The sequence below is a fragment of the Leptinotarsa decemlineata genome, unplaced genomic scaffold (assembly GCF_025532065.1).
Source record: "Leptinotarsa decemlineata unplaced genomic scaffold, Ldec_3_MD MMD2_tig00026307_RagTag_RagTag, whole genome shotgun sequence".
NCBI classification, from domain to species: Eukaryota; Metazoa; Arthropoda; class Insecta; order Coleoptera; family Chrysomelidae; genus Leptinotarsa; species Leptinotarsa decemlineata.
Window position 1 is genome coordinate 13,237,014 of NW_027412681.1, and position 19,627 is coordinate 13,256,640.

Here is a 19,627-nt window from a genome sequence, read left to right on the forward strand (position 1 = left end):
AACATCGGCAAAGGTTTCTGTTTCAAGTGTTTTCTTCTATTTGTAAAAGTGAGAGAGTGGGAATGCTCTGTGCAACATTTAATTGTAGGCTGCTAATTTATGACTGTCTGGATGGAAAGAATCCTTGGGATGGTGATGTCTGATATAAAGGGTTTTTCAATAAAGGCGGGTAGATGTTGAAATGGAATAAAACAAGCTGTGTGTGAAGTTTTAACAGAATTATTTTTTATTTGAAAGGCGCATGTATGCCATCAAGTGTGGAATATGACATTATTCAAATGCCCGCCTCGGCTTCTTATGGTGGCACGGATCCGAGTGGTCTAATTTTGTTTATAAAATTTGTTGTTGAACTGTAGGTAGTCTGATTTAGGCACACATCGAAAGCTGTTGAAACTTCAAAGGAAGTGATATGGTTTACTTTGGCTTGATCTAATATTTCTAAAATGAGGGGCTTACACTCGTTGTACGGTATGTTGGAGAACATACTCTTTACATCGAATGAAACTAAAATTTAATTATGTGGCGTGGTTTAGTTCCTTATATTTTCTACTAAAGTCAGTGAATTTTCAATGCTGTGAGGTGGGACGAAATTGGTAATATTTTTGAACAACTTGTTGAGACTTACCTACTCCTAGTTCTCACCGGACTAGGTATTTATATACGAAACTACCGGTCTTATGGGGTTATCCTCTTTATGTGTTTTTATCAGGCCATATAGTTTAGGGCAAGAGGGGTTAATGTTGGTGATTCTCCGTTTCCCTGATTGCGTGAAAATGATTTTAGTAGGTTACTAAGAGGAAATTTTTCAGTTCATTTTAACTATTTTTCGTTGGATCTTTCTTGATGACAGTAAAGTTTTCATTTCGAATGACTGACTCAATTTTCTGAACATATGTTTCTCGTTCAAGGATAACGATGGCATTCGATTTATCAGCTTTAGTGAAAACAAGATCATTATTTCTCATTTTTTATTGTATAGTTTTTATTGTGCCTGTTTCTCTTCTGTTTGTTAAAGAGAATGGATGGTTCTGAATTACTTCATTTATCTTGTATGCTATCTGTTTCAATGCAATAGCTGCATCTGTTATCAACGTATCCAAACTATTTTTATTAGTTATTGTTGGTGTATATTTCGGCCCCTTGGACATTGTTGAAATTTCCTCTTTGTTAAATTCTACTTTGATCAACTTATGATGCACTGTTTGGAACCTTTGGTGTAGTAATGAATATTACTGGAGTTTTTTTCCAACACCAAATCGATATTTTTAACACCTCGACACACAGGAAGATTAAAACTTTACACACTCAATATTTCTCTTTGAAGATGATCACTTGGTGATCAAAACACGTGTCGAGGTGTTAAAAATAACGATTTGGTGTTGGGAAAAAACTCCAGTAATATTCTTTACTTTGATCAAGTTAATGATTCTTTCGCTGAACTGGATATCTGGTTCGACTGATTCGATGTGTATGATATGTTGTTGTTTCTGTATTAATGCCCTAAGTTTCTAAGTATTGTAATGAATCTGAAGCCGGCCCTGACCGATGTCCCAGTCAGCAAACGCATGACGCATCGCGAAATACCGCCAAAACTCCGGATGGATCCCGAAATCCGCAGAGGGATCCGGAACGTTCGTTGACGATATAAAAACGTCGCTCTTCGTCCCGAAGAGTAGTCTGTACCAAGAAAGTGAATCGAGCGGTTAACAAACGGTGAAGATAAATTAAGCGTTAGTTACTGAGTGGTGTAAATAAATTAGTTGTGATAGTGAAGTATTGTTAAAATAAATTTGTTTAAGACAGTTAATTCTTTAATTCGTTACAGTATATTTGCGACTTTTGCCAATAGATTTAATAAATTCGTTGTAATAATAACTATTTTTCACTATTTTTTGTTTTAATCTATGGGCATGATTCCTCACCCAAAGCCCACCATTACCCTAGAGGATTGAGAATTGTGCGCAAATGCACTTTTGAATTTTTTTGTGATTAAGGTAACAACTACAGTATTTCTGATGGTATTACTTGATAGTAAAATAACATTGGTGTCTATTGCTATTTACACACTTTCTTTAATATTCATCCAAGGGCAACCCCTACTACTACCTGATGAAGCTATCCTGTAGCAAATCGCGTTTCACATGAAATTTATTAGAAACATTTTATAGTTATTATCAGGGATAATATAACTATAGACCAAAAATTTAGGTAGGTCATAGCCAAAAGAAAGTCAATTTAATGCATTCCATTATAGAACTTCATTTGAAGAATAAAGTCATACATGCATCATCCAAATACACACATTCCTAAACAAAACCATATCCAATATCTTACACTAACATATTTGGCCCCAAAATATATATCCAGGGAGAATCAAAGGTGATCCTAAGATGACTGACATTCAGTTACGAGAAGCAAATTGAGCTTTGACGTATATATTGTTCATTTTTCTGTTTTTGAAAAGTTAGTTTTCGAAAGTGTAAACAACTTTCAAGTTATTGAAAGATTATTCGTACTTTTTGGGGAACAGGTTGAACTGAAACGGTCTTTCAAGAAAAAACTCTTTTTTTTTTGTAGAATAGCCTGAAAAACTTTTTAAAAAAATGTGCAACTTCATTGGCGCAATTTTTAATTTCTATTAAGTATTTATTACTTCATTATTACCCCAATCTTGATCAGTGAGCTGACATGAACTAACAATAAGTTTATCGAAACAACAGAAGTTATTTTTTTGTTACATGACAACTTCCCCGACAAACATAATGACCTAGAAGTCAAGGGGATTAAGTCCGTTGATCTTGCTGGCCATCTGACAGAACCATGCGTTCTAATCCATTATTCAAATTCCACCTATGTGGTATCATTGTTTCCAAAAAATTATGTGGATTTCAAAAATGCGATAACATACAGGTTGTTTCATTTGAAAATTAAACGATGTGTTTTCTGGAAAACCTGAAGTTTAAAAATCTCCAATTGGGATAAAAAATGTCTCTTTGTAAGCAATTTTGTGGAAATAGCTAAACAAGAAAAGACATGTGTATAATAAGTCTGTGTCACCCGGTTCGTGTAAGCTTGACAGTTGTATTACAAGTTTAGGACTCTTCGAACCATTATTGAAGTTGAGTACCTAGTCTAGCGTTGAGCGGATTCTTGTTCAAGGTAAAAAAAGTTTTTGGCTTTAGATGAAATCTTCCAATATACTCTTAAAATACCATCAAACCCCTCATTTGATTATGAGGGGATGAATGCTCATGGGTACTGTTTTGAATAAAACCATACCATCCAGCATTGATATGAAACACTATGGAAATATTAAAAATAGATGAATAGCATTGAAGTCTCATAAGTAACACTAGAGGGTTGAATAGACCCACATATTTTAGAACTATAAATAGTGAAGGTTTCATATGACAGATACACCAAATTTTAGGCTGATATAACCTGCAACAGTTTTTGTATGTTGTCAACATTTGTAGAAATAAAGAAGAAAACCCATATACACTCTATATCTATTTTTCATAATTTTCTTTGGTATGGAAATAAATGCATATTTACAAAATAAGTCTACATTTCTGTCACCTATTGTCGATATTGTGTTCTTGATACCATTTCTCAATATCAAAGTCAGGAAAAAATATTTTAATTTCCCTTTTAGCCGACTCTTCTGAATCGGATCCGTGAGTGGCATTTCTAGTATCCGATAATCCGAACTGTCCCCTTATACTGTCGGGAGCCTCGAACTGAGCCTTAAAAACTTTCGTTGGTCCCATAATTACCCTCCAGTCTTTGATTGCATTGTCTTTTGCTAAAATGGATATATCACAGGGTCCACTAGTCATAGAAGTTATCAGTCTGTTATAAAAAAATTTGTTTTTATGTTCAGAATAAAATAATTCAGCTTCACCTAGTGAGATTATTTTTCTTTTGGAACGAACAACTTCAAATTTTGAGGTCACTATTATTTCTTTGATTTTTATTAAGGAAATGAGGTTTTTAACAGCATGAGGTTTTATAATGGCCAAAGTAAGCTGCAAGGGACACATTTTCTTCAACATAAAATCGTAGACTTAAAAAAATTCACAAATACAAAAGATAACCTATTACCTATTTATAACAGAAAATCTTCTTCGTTTTTCCTTCACCAGATTTTAAAAAGTGCGTTCGGTTTTTACATACGTAAAAGCGTCTAGAGACGGTTAAATTTATTGATATTCTGACAAACTATTTCTTACCATCTTACAGTAATTTTTTAATTGAGAAGTATTGCTCCAACTAAGTAAATTATTGTTGTATAAAAAATTAAAAATACCGTCATAAAACTTTCATACTCACAAAAAATATTTAATAAACATATCTGTTACTCTTTTGAAATTATACTGAATATTGAAAATATTCGATGTTTAATTAATGATATCTTAAGCGCATTCGGAAGTGATGTTACTGATTCGAAACATATAGTAATTGTTGGTTGACTATAAATACACATTAGGTATTGCTGAGTATACTTCCTTGGCTTAATAATGCCCAGTATTTTTTCAGCAATAAAAATGTTACCTCACTTCCTGACAACGTTTATGTAACTGATTTATCTGAGACTGATAGTTGTGTGAATCGAACTTATAAATGTAAGCATAGTTCACCTAAACCTCCTGAAAGTCATATTTTCGAGTATAAAATTTTAAAATATGCACCTCAAGATATAGAGAATAATTATTGTTTATTCAACATTCACGAAAGTGATAACCTGTTCACTCTAATTTAATAATATACCAATCACCAATCATCTCATTCGGCGAATAGATATAGAAAATTAAACTCAGAATTTATGAATCAATGGGATGTCTCGTGTAAGTATGAAAATTTGTGAGTAATTAACGATTTATAAAGCTGATCTGCAATATTGCAAAAATTTTAAAAAGTGTTTGAAAAAGAGATGTGCAATTCTTAGAAAATGATAATTTTTATATATTGTTTTCTTTAAGCTCATAACCTTTCACAATCTGAAAAAATAAAAATTGATCAAAAGGGAATCTGCTGAAGTGTAGTAAAGGGCAAACTAAAAAGTTCACCCCGAAAAGTTACTGCGTAATATGAATTACTGAAAGATCCAATTAGTCAGTAATTTGTCGTATTCGTAAATTTTGCCTAGAAAAATTCATTGAAAAAATTAAATAATGATTCTTAGCTTTCTTAAATGGTTAAAGTTTCGAAAACAATCCATTTTGGTTTTTAAAACCTGTTTACACTATGAAAATCACGCCTCGAAGTTTTTGGGGTGAACTTTTCAGTTTGCCCTTCAATACATTTCAGCATATTCTATATTGATTTATATATATATATTTTTTGTTCACACCATTCTGAAGAGACCATGCCCGGTACTGATGATGGGGCAATCACTTCGAAACCGGACTATCGGTTGGTCGGATCGACCAAACGAAATTAATTTCTGCTTTTCATAATGGGAAATAACTTGCGACGAATATTCCAAGTCGAAGACGTTGCACAGGTGCCTGATGGTTTTACTTCAACTCTCAGCGCGGCATTAGCTGGGTTAGTTGTTGTTTTTCCGTGGATTATGCAGCATTGAATTTTGCTTTAACCATGTGGGAAGAAATTCGTAGGAAGACGAAGGCTGGTATAGAAGTATTTTTTCACTGACTGACTAATAATTTATTGAGCATCGACGACAGAAAGGTTTTCACGGTCAGCAATCTGATAATCTCAAGTCCGGGTTGAACCGCATCTGGTGTTTTTAATTGTTCGACGTTTTGGATTTGACTTTGAAGCCATTTTCAAGAAGCTATGACACTATGACCAAATTGATATCTCATTCTGCCTACTCCTCAGGTAGTGACACTCTGTAATGGTTTCGCGACTTGACGCTGGGGTCCCAATCTGCCAGTCTGCACAGTTGATGCTTGGGAGTAGGCAGATTGAGACCATTGCATAGACCAGCGACGAAACCTGGGGAGTAGACAGATTGAGACCTCAGTGAAGAGACAGCTTCTTGAAAATGGCTTCAAAGTCAAAGCCGAAACGTCGAACCACTACAAAACACCGACATGGTTGAACCCGGATTGTTTAGAGAAGAAGACTTTTGTCGCTACATTTATTCGTGTATGTGTCCTGTAAATTTGTGACGTATCAAAAGGTTGACATTTTTAGGTTATTCAAAAATATAATATTTGAAAATGTCTAGAAATAACAATTTATTGGAATTAGACATTGATAAACTATTTGAAGACCGCAGCGTTGATGAAATTATTGAAATTCAAAAGTTACTGGATCTAGAAATTGAAAGAAAGCGAAATGAACTCAGGTCTATGGTTGGGTAAGTTTATATTGGATTTAGATATAACAGGACAAGTTTAAATGTAATTCATCTTAAAAAACATTCCAGAGACCGTTATAAAGATGTATTAGCAGCCTCAGATGCTATCAAATCTATGAAAAGTATTTCCAAAGAAATTGTTGAAAGTATAGACAAAATAACAAATACATGTGAACAACTTATCATCAGTCCTGCAAATGCCGATATCAAGTCTAATTATCAACTGGAACAGTGAGTACTAACAACAGGCAGTATCAAAATATCATGAACTATTTTCAATTTCAGTAAAAAAGTTGAGGAACGAACTGTTATAATTCAGATTAGACTTGCAATATTCATTAATGAACAGATATGGATAGCACTAGATGAAGAAAATAACTTGAGAGCTGCTGAGTGTTACTTATTAGCCCAACATATACATACTGGTAAGATATTTTTTTCATGTTACTGTGGTTTGATCAGTTATTTTTTTTAGGGCTAAGCCTTTCCAAAAAGGAATATTTAGATAAAGTTGCACTGTTAAATCACATAAAATCAAACTTAGTTGTCTTGAGGTCTAAAATTTTTCAGAAAATTACAGACAAATTAGAATCTGTTGAAACATCAGCACAGGTAATTGGTCTTTTCTATTTATTATTCTAAAAAACTGAACTTTTACTGTATATCTAATTGTTTCATTGTTTAAGGAAACCAGCCAGAACTTAAATGCTTTACTGTTGTTGGAGAACCAGATTAGTAATAATCTGTTGAGTATTTTTACTGAACATCGTAAAACAGCCCTTAATACTGTGATGAACACTCCATACTCTAATGTTCGAATGCAGGTTAGCTCCATGGTCAAATGCCTAATGACAACTGTCCGCCTTTTACATGACTGTTTCATAGGTAAATATATGAGAATGTATAAGTTTCATAGTAGACCCCCGGTGGTCTTTGCCAACCCCATTAAAATACTGAATTAATGCTTACAATCATTTGGTCACTCAAAATTTCTATATTTGTTATGCTATTAAATTTCATTTCTCTTGTGAATATCTATTAAATGAATATATCATTATTTTTATTAATATAATAACACAATTTGCAGGTGCTCAGAATGGTGAAAAGAGTTTAATTTGGCAACAGTTACAAGAAATTATTGGTGATTCATCACCAACTACACTTTCAAAATTAGAATTGCCCGTTACTCCCTTGCAAACATATATTCCAGAAATCATAAAGCAGTTTAGGTAAGTACATAGTCATATCTGCTATGCAATATGATTGCATTTCGCAAAAACAGCATAGATGTAATCAGATTTTTTTCAGGAAATTGTCATGCTTGTTAATTATTTTCCTCATTTTGAAATCAGCATGTCATAAAGATTTCAAATCTGTTTTTCTCTAAAATACGAAATATTTTTGATAGGTAAAACTGTGAGTCTGACATAAAATAAATCTTATGATGCACTGTTTGGAACCTTTGGTGTAGTAATGAATATTACTGGAGTTTTTTCCCAACACCAAATCGTTAAAACAGTTTTAATCTTCCTCTTTGAAGATGGTCACTTGGTGATCGAAACACGTGTCGAGGTGTTAAAAATAACGATTTGGTGTTGGGAAAAAATTCCAGTAATATTTATAAAATGAATCTAATGAAAACACTCTTTCCACACATAAAAACCAGAGTACATTTCTCGATGCTCGTTTTGCTAACCAAGTTAACACCAGCAAGATTCATTAAATCTCTAGTGCCCTAGTTCTAAAGTGTTTTAATAGACGTAAGTTAATTTTCAGAAATTATCACAAATGTTTGCTACATTGTAAGTAGTTCCAAAGGCAGAATTTTTTTTTTTGGTAGAGGCTCCTGTAGAGGCATTTTTTCAGTGTTATGAATGTCATATTTTTCATATTATATCCTGCAACTTCTCAATTACTTCAGCATAAATGTCATATTTTTCATATTATATCCTGCAACTTCTCAATTACTTCAGCATTCAAATAGTGACCATCAATCTAAAATATACAGTTAAGATACAATATATTTCAACTGTTGAAAGTTGATTTGCAAAATAAATTAAATTCAGATATGTTCACTCCCTGCTATTAGCAAAAATCTATGTTCATAGAGTTTTGCATTCACATTTGTTTCAGAGATATTTGTCAAACCGGATTCATTGTCAAAATCGATAATTCAATTTCACAATGGTCACATATGGAATCCTTCAAGAATCTAACTCTCTTAACCCTTTCACTGCACATTGGCTTTTTGTCGCGGCTCACCCACTGCTGAATTTTTTTGGCGTTTGCGAGAATAGTCGTCTTGAGCAGTATAGTGCAACGGGGTATACGTTTTACGATAAAAAAATACCTTAGGTTTCAATTAAATGAAATGAAATGAGCTTACAATCATAATATTTTACGATAGTAAGCATTTATTTACGATTAAAAAAACTAAATTTCAATAAAACAATATTTTATAGAATGAAGCTTTTATTTGCTACAAAAAGTTCCTTATTTTATTGATCTCCTTTGCCTTCAACTTCATTATATCTGGGTTAAAAAAATATTAAAAAAACTCAAGTACTGAAGTAGCATGAAATTTGCAGCCTGAACTGGATTCGTCAAATTCGTAAACATAAAGTGAGAACTCTGGTTGACCATGCAAATCTGCCTTATAAAGGGAGTTCTTCTTGGTCGATTCTTGAGCTTGAATCATCAATTTCCATCACATTCAAGTTTTGTTGGCTCGTATTCAAAATAAATCTCTGTATATCTGCCAAATTTTCATGTTGATTTTGCAAATTTTCAGTGTCATATAGTTCGTCATCTGATGAAAGCGACTCATATTCTTGCTCACTGTCATCACTTCTAGCCTGAATCTCTTCCAGCTCTTTATCAGTCAAATATTTCTTTGTCATGATTAAATAATTCTACACAAATACACCTCAAAAAGTAATAAAAACACTTAACATACACTGCCTTTTGTTTGTGTAAACAGGTCTAAAAAACGCACTGCTATCACTAGAACTAGTGTTTACCTAATCAGCTGTACAGCAGCGTTGCCATCGCAGCTAATTTCTCGCCCCAATTGGTATGTGCGAAATACCTTTGCGACAATATGCGGCTAGAGCAGTCAGATCGTATTTAATTTTGAAATGCGAGTTATCTGGTCTCGAGCACTATACCCACGATCGAGTATACTCGTCTTGAGCAGTGAAAGGGTTAAATTTATTCATCAGTGACATCGAATCCATTTTTAACAATACTTCTTTCTCATATGCTGACGACCTGAAGATATTTCAAATAATTTTTCATCATCTTGAGGATGCATCTCGATCTCTGAAAATGCTGGGTTTCATTATCTGTTTCTTGTGGGAATTGTTCATTACCACAATCTTCTTACTGTTACCTTGTTAGATCTCTTCTTGTATATATCCCCACAATTTCGTGACATTTCTATTTGTATCATATAAAGAAATCAAAATGGTCCAGAACAAATTTTAAAAAAGGCTTACTCTCGGCACGTATCAAAATATTGTAATAACTATATTTTCATCCACAAAGAAGGAAGACTCATCTTTGATGTCTGAGTTCTTCACAGTATTTTTTAGGTTATATTAATTGTTAACTTTTACTAGAGTTTGTGTTAAGTATTTCTGTGAAACGAAATAAAATCATACATTTTCACATCATCTTTCATACTCTGGTAAACTCTGAAAATTTGCAAATAGATTTTATTCAGACATACACATATCAGAGCATATTTCAAATATCAGCTATTTAAATTGGAGTGGACCAAAGCAATGCTGACGGTATGAATTCATTCAATTTTTATAGATAATTTTTAGTTTCAGTTCAATTATCTTTCTACAAAAATATGAATTGAATTTTTTTTAATAAATTGAAAAAAAAAATGCAAGTGGACATTTATCATGTTAGGAGTCAAAAACAAATGTTCTATTTGGAAAGATATTTCATTGAATTGGCGATTTTATCTTTTATTTTGGATTAGAATATAAAATCATTTGATCAAAATATTTATTTTCAAGATTTAACAAAGTAGTAATTCCCTCTAGAAGCATCCAATAAACCATTCTGTATTTCTTTCAAATTTTCTTGAATACTAATAATTCTTCCATTCCATTATATGTTGACTCCTTGCTAATATTTATTGAACATAATTTTAGGCCAACCTGCAAATTTTCTAACTCTTCGGAGACCTTATTAAGAGATGCAGAAACTGTTTTGAAAGTGTGGTTAGAGTCAACCCAGAAAAGTGTCGAAGTTGGTCTGAAGAAATCTTTAGAGCTCATACCAAATGTAAAGGGTTTGCATTTGACTAGGGAAGAGTCCCTCAAGATAGGTAACATCATCATCGAAAAATTAAGTTCATTTTATGATTTTGTTGTTTTATAGAACCGCCAGACAACTGGGAACAAATTTGTAAAGAATCACATTTACCTGAACATTTCGATATCTGGTATTTTTTTTTCCAAAATTTAATCACCGAAAGATGTCGAAATTTGATTTCAAAGAAAAAGGTTCTTATTATTCAAGAGGTACAAATTTGTATAAGTAATACTATGGAGAAAGCAACTAAATCTGAAAAATCTGAGAGTGATCTAAGATATTATATGTGGACTGAAGATGCAAATGATATTAGTAAAACTGAAAATTCACATGTTGGTAAGAAATATGAGTTATCATATTAAATATTCATTTTTAATATTATTGTTCATTTAATAATTGATTAGGCTTTCAATTATTGTTTTTCATTATCCCAAGAATCATTAAATGTTTATGAAAATTACCTTAAGAGTTATCAATTATATAAGTAGAACAAAATATTGAATTATCATAAACTACTTATGCTTTTTCTAAATTTATTATGACCATTTCAGGACTGTCGATGAAAACCAAAGGATATTCTCCAAATATAGTTGAACTTTGTAGTACATTGGATAAAAAATATTTGGAGTTGTTGGAAGATGTGTCACAATATTTGTATGGAAAAGAATTCAATTTGGAAATGATTTTTCCAACAGTTTTGAATGACTACAAATTCAAGAGGAAATCAGTAGATAAGGTTCAATTGGAAAATCATCTTCAGTCGGAGTGTTCAAAAACTTCCTTAGAGTAAGGATATTTTACATATTACAAATGATCGAACAATAATCTGTCCTTCATAATATATTCATAAAAATAAATTTAACTAGAATTAGAAAAGTAGCTAATTATTATTTAATTCCATGAAATTTAAAAAAATTCCTGAAATATTCAACTTACTTAGAGATGAGAGATAATATTAATTACAAATGTTTTTAACTGGAGATTTATACTCCATTGGATATGAGATAAAAATATTGTTCAAAGAAAAGTTATACTGTTTTTAATAATCATCTACTAGATATATGATATTTATAAGTGAGTGAGTTGTTAGTGTTGTTGAAAGTACCCCAGTCTAACTTTCAATTCAGTCTTACTTATTATGACCCAAAACTCTTAGATCAACTGCATCTACATTATGTTGTACTCGGGATCACTTGTTCAAGGACCTCACGTAAAATGTGATAGTTTCAGTTCAAATCAATGTATTGGAGTATTCATTGGCGTAATTAAACATAGTCTTAGAATAAATGAATGAATCATCCATGTAACTAGTTTAATCATTTATTCATTGAATGAAAAATTGGATTCAAAAAATATTTGTTCAGAAACTAGCTTGAATATAATAACATTTCCCAATGAAATGCATGTCTTCAATTATTTTTCAGGCTTTCACAATTTGTGTCGAACTTATTGAACAAAGAAACGGAGCACCTGATTGCAAAATCAATAATTTGTGCGAGATTTTTGCAAGCCATTATAGAATTATGCCCAAACTTCCATAAGTGTTGTACATTTAATAATTCAGCAGATGACTGGTTGAAAATCTGTGATATATTTACCAAAACAAGCCATGTTTTATGGCTGAATTGGGTGAAAGACTCTGTTAAAAGAACGGAGAAAGAGTGTGAGATACTGGATGATATTTCACCTAGGAGTATGCTCAAAATGTTCACGGTAAGCATTTAATACTCTATCTTGCCTTCCCCTATCTCTTCCTGTAAGTTTATGATTTATGCTTTTTTTGTTTATTGCTCCTGTGCTTATTGCCATAAGTCAACTATAGAATCAGAGATAGATACATTTTTCTTTTCGTATTTTACAGAGATGGGATGAGATAGAAATCCAAGAACAAACTGAAGAAAAAGTATTCAAATCACAAATAAGAGTGCCGTTGAAACCAAGTTTAGCTCTTAATGAAGTGTTATCAAAAATGAATGATGACTTGTGTCACATATTACCTCACACTTTACCGAAACCAATCCATCTTCAGTTCATTCAGGATAATGTTGGTGTCATTTTTAGACATTATGAGAAATTGTCAGAAAAAGATCTGAATCAAAAACAAGCCCTACAATTTTTGTTCGATATGAAATTCATGACTACGTTTTGCATTTCAAGAGACAATGTTGAACTGGTCAGTTGTTCTCAAGACATCTGTGATAAACTTAGAAGTAAAATAGACCCTTTTGATTTGGATGTCTTTTACTCATTTCTACAGAATAACGTGAAAAGGGCCATAATACAATCACAGGTGAGATATTTCGTTGTTTTTTTTTTTAACATGAACTGCATGGGTTTTTACCGAGTTTTAAAGAAACTGCAACACTGTTAGAAAATATTACAATAATATTACAAACTTTAAGCAAGATGAGATATTTGCCATGAATATCAGTAGTACTATACCAGATCATACATGTTTTATCAAACTCGTATATATAGATGTTGTTATGCCTAGTGAGTACTTGAAATTTTTATATATAAAAAAATAAATCATATACAACCTGATGTTACCAAGTAATAAAAGGCTCACTTGTTCATTATAACCTGTCAGATTTAGTTTCCAGTCTTAGGAAAAGAGATTGGCTCAATGTACAAGAATCAAGGCTGTATTATTGGTCGACTGTTTGCTCCTAGAAGATTAATAATTATTAATTTACTCATTATTATTTATACTGCTCTTAATTTACCGTTTTTTTATCAGCCTTATATTTGTTTACTATAAAATATAGAATCAGTAATTAGTAATTAAACAAATAATTAAAATTCTAATAGTCCATTGTATTTTGATAAAATAATAAGTAAAAAAGGCAAGCTTATATATCAATTCAAATTAAAATAGAAGCAAAATAAAATTGAACTTTCTTCACGAATGTACAATGTCTGATCAAAAAATTAAGTGAATTTTAATTTTTCTCATGAAATATTTATTTATTCATCAATTTCTATTTTGTCTCGTTCAGATCATCACTAAGTGATCATCTTCAAGAGAAAGATTAAAAAAAGTTTAATCTTCTTCTTGACGATGATTGAAACACGTGTCAAGGTGTTGAAATAACGGTTTGGTGTTGGGATAAAACTCCATCAGTTATATTGTACCACTTATAAAAAAAATTCTGACTCGGCCTAGAATTAATAGGACAATTATAGGGTATGTTCAACTTAGTAAGCTATCAATAAAATAACCTTAAGTATTTTTCAAATGAAAAGAAATAATCATTACGATTTTTCAGGTTATTTTTGGTTGTCTTCTACCTTCTTCCACTCAGTTGGCCAGTTTAGGGGTTTTAGAAAAACAGAGAGAACAAGATCTAAGTCCTTCTATTATAGCCTTGAGTATTCCTTCAACGTCTTCTTGGTTTCCTCTACTGCCAGTTACGGCACCATCACAAAAGATGCCGGGGCAATCTTTGAAGAATGCCAAGGTGAGTACTTTATTAATTATTTTCATTGGCTGTCATCAATGAATATTGCATAATACTTTTTGAAGGAGTCATTTTAATATGTGGTACACATGTAGAGAGTATTTTGAACTTGCTTTTTTCTGTTTGTTTATGGTGTTTCCCAATATGGCTTGAATCTATAACCCGGAAATATGTCAATTTCAAAACAAAAGGAAGTTAATGAATCAATCATTTATACATTTTGTTTTCTATCCAGTAGTACAGTGGTGTCCAGTGGCGAGGATTGTCAAGTTACATGATTTGAAAGCACCACAAAGTCAATTTCTCCTTAAGTTTAATCAGGTACTTCTTAATCAGGTACTCATTGGAGAGCCGAACTTACAACACAACAGTTACTGTAACTAAAAATCGTCCATGTGGACGAATGTTGTGTTGAGTTTTTTTATTCATCAGTTTTTTTAGGGACTAGGGAACTTGAGTGGATCATTTCTGTGCTTGTTGATTTTATTATAGTAGAATTTTTTCTTCAGTTTTTTTGAGTTACTTATTCATTTCTTTTTTTATTATAAATCGACCAGTTAGTTTCACATTGGTTTCTTCTATAAGTTGATTATGTATTATTTTTAACATCATTTTAACATCAAATGAATCAAGTATGAAATTGCGATTACTTAATTTTATATTGATAGTTTTCAAACTTTTGGAGGTCTTATTTGGTTCTCATAAACTCCTATTGGATACAATTTGAAAAAGTCACTGTTATAGAACCTTTGATTTTTTTCTGCTCTTCATTAATGATCTTTTCAACCATTCAACTTTGTAGAGAACACAATAGTAACTATGTTTGATAATCTTACATAGACTCCTTTCCGAACCCAAGTAAATATAGTAAATTGTGATTTTCCAAATGGAACTATTAAAATCTGTTTTTCTGTTAATTAGCTCTCCCTCCTCTACGAACGACAATCCTCAAAAGTCGAAACTTAGGCGAGCTAATGATTTACGAGGTCATACTTTTTGGGGTGTGATTCCTAGCACTAATTGAATTGCTCGTTTGTTCGAAAGATAGTGAGAGTGATTATGGAGAAAACTTTCCTTTCCACCCCATGACTCATGGGGACAAACCCATGCATTTTGAATCACATCTCATTAACCCATTAGTGCTCAGAACTAAAAATGTTGAATTTATTGATATTGCAATGTCTTTTCTGCTACTATATAATCACTCGAGCAATTGAAAAATATATAAAAAAATATTTCCTTTTCAAGGACTCCAGAAATGCTTGGCAACCTGAGTTGCCACTGAGCCTTTAGGGCATTTAAAGTATGTCACCAGGTGATGATATTATAAAGAATATTATTTGAAGATTCATATAAACAAAAAGTTTGATCATTCATTTTATTTATTATACAAAACTACACTCTAGCATATTACATATTATGGAATGGTTCAAAACATTTGGAATGAAGTGGCACTTTGCATTTTGAGCAGAGGTATAGAGTACGGTTGTGACACGTCTTACACCGCCTGTACTTTGACTCTCCTTTCACAATAAGGTGATTCCTTCCATCTCTTCTTATGTCATGAAGGGAAACAGATCTTGAATAAGATGATGACGGTCCAGGTCTGATAGCAGGAGTACCATATAAATTTAATAATTGCAGAACAACCTGTCTTCTGAACTGCAAAAGTGGCATATCGTGTCCTAGCTGTCTATAGAGGAGCCATCCCTGTACGCAACATTCATCCACACTCCAAGCAAACATAGGCCACCACCATTTCTGGATTCTTATTCTTGTCCTGTAGGTACTTGTGAATTGATCATTGAGATCAACCCCTCCCATATTTGAATTGTATTGAGATATTGGGTTAGGTATTTTCACAGTTATCTTTTTTTTTTCAGTACGACTATATCTCTGAATACTCCTGAGTGGATTTACTTCATCACAGTTTGACAGAACGGTAACCACAGAATTGTCATTCCAGGAAACTGCGATCAGTTTTCCATTTCCAACAGTTACAAATTTTTCTCTTTCAACCTTCTTGAATTCTTTCTTGGGTGGTAAATTCATAGCTTTGCCTATTCTGTTTTCTCGTAGAGTACCGGTTCCTCCCAATTCCCTTTTACATAACTCTTCCAGAAGAGAAACTGAAGTGAACAAATTGTCGAAATATAGTTTTGTTCCTTTGGGAACATTGCAGTGATCCACCAAACCAATTACCACATCACCTCCCTGACCAAGACCACTATCAGACAATTTGGTGTTTGATCCACAGTAAGGTTCTACATGCATTATATATCCATTCAGCTTAGCTACCACCCACATGTTGAACCCAAACCTTATAGGTTTTCCGCGAATAAACTGTTTCGCGTGATGACGGCCATAATATGGTATGATACTTTCGTCAATTGAAAGAGAACCTTCACATGGAACTTGCTTGAATGACTCATTCAAATAATCAAAAAGAGGTCTTACTTTATAAAAACTATCCGTGTCAATATTTGTGTTATCATTCAGGTGAATATATCGTAAGATTTCTTCGAACCTGCGTCTGCGCATTGCCTCCGAAACGATGGTCACGTTGCAGTCCGGATCTTCTTGCCAGTACATACGTTTGTTAGGTAACTTATGATATCCACTCAATAACATAATGCCCAACACTGTATAAATCTCTTCAGAGGAGATATTCACGTGATGCTCTCCTTTTTGGCCGACATAAAGATTACTTTGTGTAACAATATGGTTCACCAATTGGTCAGTGAAAAAACACTTGAAGGCATCTAAAGGCGAAGCAACAGTGTTCTTCAGAAAGTCTATAGTGAGTGGTTCGCAAAGTTTCTCTATAGATGGCAGTTTCCAGACAGGTTGTTTGTTTGAAGACCAAGTTGATTTTGATGGCAGGACTTTTTTCTTCTTTTGCAGACGAACGCGCTTTGAAGTGGAAGGTTCGGGATCCTCATTTTCTTCCATATGAATGTCATCATTCTGCTCAGGTTGAGAATTTACAATATCTTCCATTTGAGTATATATATTTTGCTCAGATTGAGTATATTCATTCTGCTCTTCCTTTGATTCTTCAAAAGTAACCACAGCCTTACTTCGAAGTATACGGCCAGGCAAATGTGCTGGCTTTCCTTCCACTTCATCATCAGACAAATCAGAGTCTTCATCTGTATCAGCATTCGGAAGCTCATGCGGAGAAATGATACTAATAGATCTGATACAAGGAATTCGTTCACCGTAATACTCTTCGTAGGCATTCAGCATTTCATCATCAACTGTAAACGTGCCATCTTCGCGTTCCGACCTAACAAATAAAATTATTTTTTCTTTACATGGCTACCCAACAGCTCGGTGGGAACTATAGTTGCCATCTGAATTTACATACTTGGTACAACAATACCGAGAACAAAATTCATCTACTTGCCACAAAACCTCAGAAAAATATATCTTAGTAACTGATTCTAACAGATGCATAAGAATATTTTAGTGAGAACAACAAATTATACTTACATTTATATAGGAATGTTCGTGAGCTCTGAACTTCACAAAAATCAAAGTATACTTTAGAAAATCTCAGATGGAATATACAACACTTTTCTTCACAAAATGTCGGAGTAACACTTGTACAACACGTTCACGATGAAATTTCAGACATAACCTAACAAAATTTGACATGCCGTTGATTTGAAAACAGTGGCAACCCATGTTGCCAATGAGCACTAATGGGTTAATGATAATGTGTGGAATGCATAAACATGAGCAAATGCTTTTCCTCTCTATTTGGCTTTCTCTTTTACTTTCAAAAAAACTTAAGAAAAAGCATTTTCTCACTTTCACCCGTATGCATTACAACCAATAAAACCCTTATTGCATTAACTTTGAGTGAAAAATCAAAAAATGGAATAAATATTTTGTGATTTTCAGAATCACAGGAATAATTTCAGTTTATAAATGGTAAATGGATTGGTTTGCATTAAATTTGATATAACAATTTATTACTTACATGTTGAGCTAACTAACATATTATATATAACTACTATAACACATTCTAGAAACTTACAAAAAATGCTACCTCATAATTTAATTTCAAGCATAAGACATTGAAACGGCAGAAATTCAGTTTGTTTTTTTTGGTTTTAAATGTATTCATTTTTTCTATGTCTTTGGTTTTTCAAATGTTCCATGTCTTAACTTTGTCCTTTCTCAACTACAGCTTGTTTTTTAATGTGATCCGTTTGAAATCGACATCAATAATAAATATTACTGAAATAAATCTATGTTTCAGGAAGCCCCAAAGAAGTCATCAAAAGTAACTCCAAAAAAGGCCCAAGACCCCACCAGTATGATGAAGCAGAGCGCAGCTTCCCTATTTGGTGGTTTAACTACAGATTGGTTTTCATAACATTACAGATTAGTCAACTTGATTATTCCCATCTAGTGATACTGTATATAAGATGATATATAATTTGTATGTAAAATTTTTTTACTTGTACAGTATATTTATTTTAAGAGTAAACTTCAATTTTAGAAAATAATTTAATTTTTATTGGTTACCTCAGCTTAAAATAGCAATTTAGAATTTGATTACACAAGTTATCAATAATTCTCTACTTTTCATGTATTCCTGCATTTTCTTTTCTTGGATAGGAGGGCTGTTGAAAAAGGAATGATAAGAATACTCTTGAGGAAAAATGTCCATTCCTCTTCCAATTTATATACTTCTTCTAAATCAAGGTCGGGCTGATGACAGTGACAAGGAATGCAAGACGAGAGCCAGCTTCTGGGCTGTCGATAATAGTAAATACTCTGTCTAGATAAGTTTCAGATCCAGTACTCCAGCTCAGGATATGTTACTAGTGCTGAATTTTGAAATCATTGATAGCTAAAAGAACGGGCTCTAGTATAGTTTTACGCCATCATACTTGAATTTCTCACCAGGTCTAGAACTCTGTAAGCATGAAACAATGTCGAATCACATTCATTTTGTATTTATGAAATAACCTTATAAAGGTTGAAAGGTAATAAAATAACAATAAAAAATTAATCACTCCTAAAAATATAACCCTTTCAATTCAAATAAGATTCCTCTTGGCTGGGATTAAATCAAATAGGTGAATGAATGACATTACGAATTTCACTAGTTCGGACTTCCATTGTCTATTATATAAAATGATTTGAAATCCCTGAAACAAGTAAAAAAGAATGATTAAAAAAGGATAGTTGAAAATAACAATTATATTAAGCAACAATAAACCTGAAATGAAATGATAGTGAAATAACCTACAAGTAAAAATATAATAATTGAATAAATAAAAATTAAAGGGATGCAAAAAAGAAAATAATAAAAATAAAAAAGTGTAGAGATTCCAAGTCACGTTAGTTCACGACGTTTCGATTGTTGGTATCTACAATCGTCTTCGGGTGATGACTGGACCAGTCATCACTTTTTTATTTTTATTATTTTCTTTTTTGCATCCCTTTAATTTTTATTTATTCAATAATTATATTTTTACTTGTA

At 32.4% G+C, this 19,627-nt stretch overlaps 3 protein-coding genes across 4 annotated transcripts in view; 1 reads left to right on the top strand and 2 right to left on the bottom strand.

Moving 5' to 3' along the window:
- Window positions 1–3,497: 3,497 nt before the first annotated feature.
- LOC111509540 (nucleoside diphosphate kinase 6) lies at window positions 3,498–4,119 on the bottom strand. Its single transcript, XM_023165306.2, has one exon. It carries the CDS (start codon window positions 4,053–4,055, stop codon window positions 3,576–3,578), a length of 480 nt encoding a protein of 159 aa, XP_023021074.2. The 5' UTR covers window positions 4,056–4,119; the 3' UTR covers window positions 3,498–3,575.
- Window positions 4,120–6,114: 1,995 nt separating this feature from the next.
- Cog1 (conserved oligomeric Golgi complex subunit 1) lies at window positions 6,115–18,644 on the top strand. Of its 2 annotated transcripts, XM_023165305.2 has the most exons (14): window positions 6,115–6,331; window positions 6,401–6,562; window positions 6,617–6,756; window positions 6,807–6,943; window positions 7,018–7,216; window positions 7,419–7,560; window positions 10,501–10,676; window positions 10,730–10,999; window positions 11,215–11,449; window positions 12,088–12,376; window positions 12,525–12,953; window positions 13,933–14,124; window positions 18,034–18,063; window positions 18,395–18,644. In XM_023165305.2, exons 1-13 carry the CDS (start codon window positions 6,192–6,194, stop codon window positions 18,058–18,060), a joined length of 2,538 nt encoding a protein of 845 aa, XP_023021073.2. In that variant the 5' UTR covers window positions 6,115–6,191; the 3' UTR covers window positions 18,061–18,063; window positions 18,395–18,644. The 2 variants fall into 2 exon arrangements, with proteins under 2 accessions (XP_023021073.2, XP_023021072.2); XM_023165304.2 differs by lacking the exon at window positions 18,034–18,063 and having other exon boundaries at window positions 6,116–6,331.
- The window catches only part of LOC111509542 (cell growth regulator with RING finger domain protein 1), a 126,041-nt gene continuing 125,045 nt past the window's right edge, over window positions 18,632–19,627 (bottom strand). The window contains exon 7 of the mRNA XM_074181033.1: window positions 18,632–19,057. Within this exon, the coding sequence (XP_074037134.1) occupies window positions 19,018–19,057 (40 nt within the window). The 3' untranslated portion in view covers window positions 18,632–19,017. The remainder of the gene's footprint in view (window positions 19,058–19,627) is intronic.

Excerpts from the sequence above, each read along its gene's own strand:
- LOC111509540 (XM_023165306.2), bottom strand. The coding sequence starts at position 4,055 with ATGTTGAAGAAAATGTGTCCCTTGCAGCTTACTTTGGCCATTATAAAA.
- Cog1 (XM_023165304.2), top strand. The coding sequence starts at position 6,192 with ATGTCTAGAAATAACAATTTATTGGAATTAGACATTGATAAACTATTT. Across the intron at positions 7,217-7,418 it reads TTTACATGACTGTTTCATAG|GTGCTCAGAATGGTGAAAAG; the intron begins GTAAATATATGA and ends CACAATTTGCAG. Across the intron at positions 12,954-13,932 it reads GGGCCATAATACAATCACAG|GTTATTTTTGGTTGTCTTCT; the intron begins GTGAGATATTTC and ends ACGATTTTTCAG.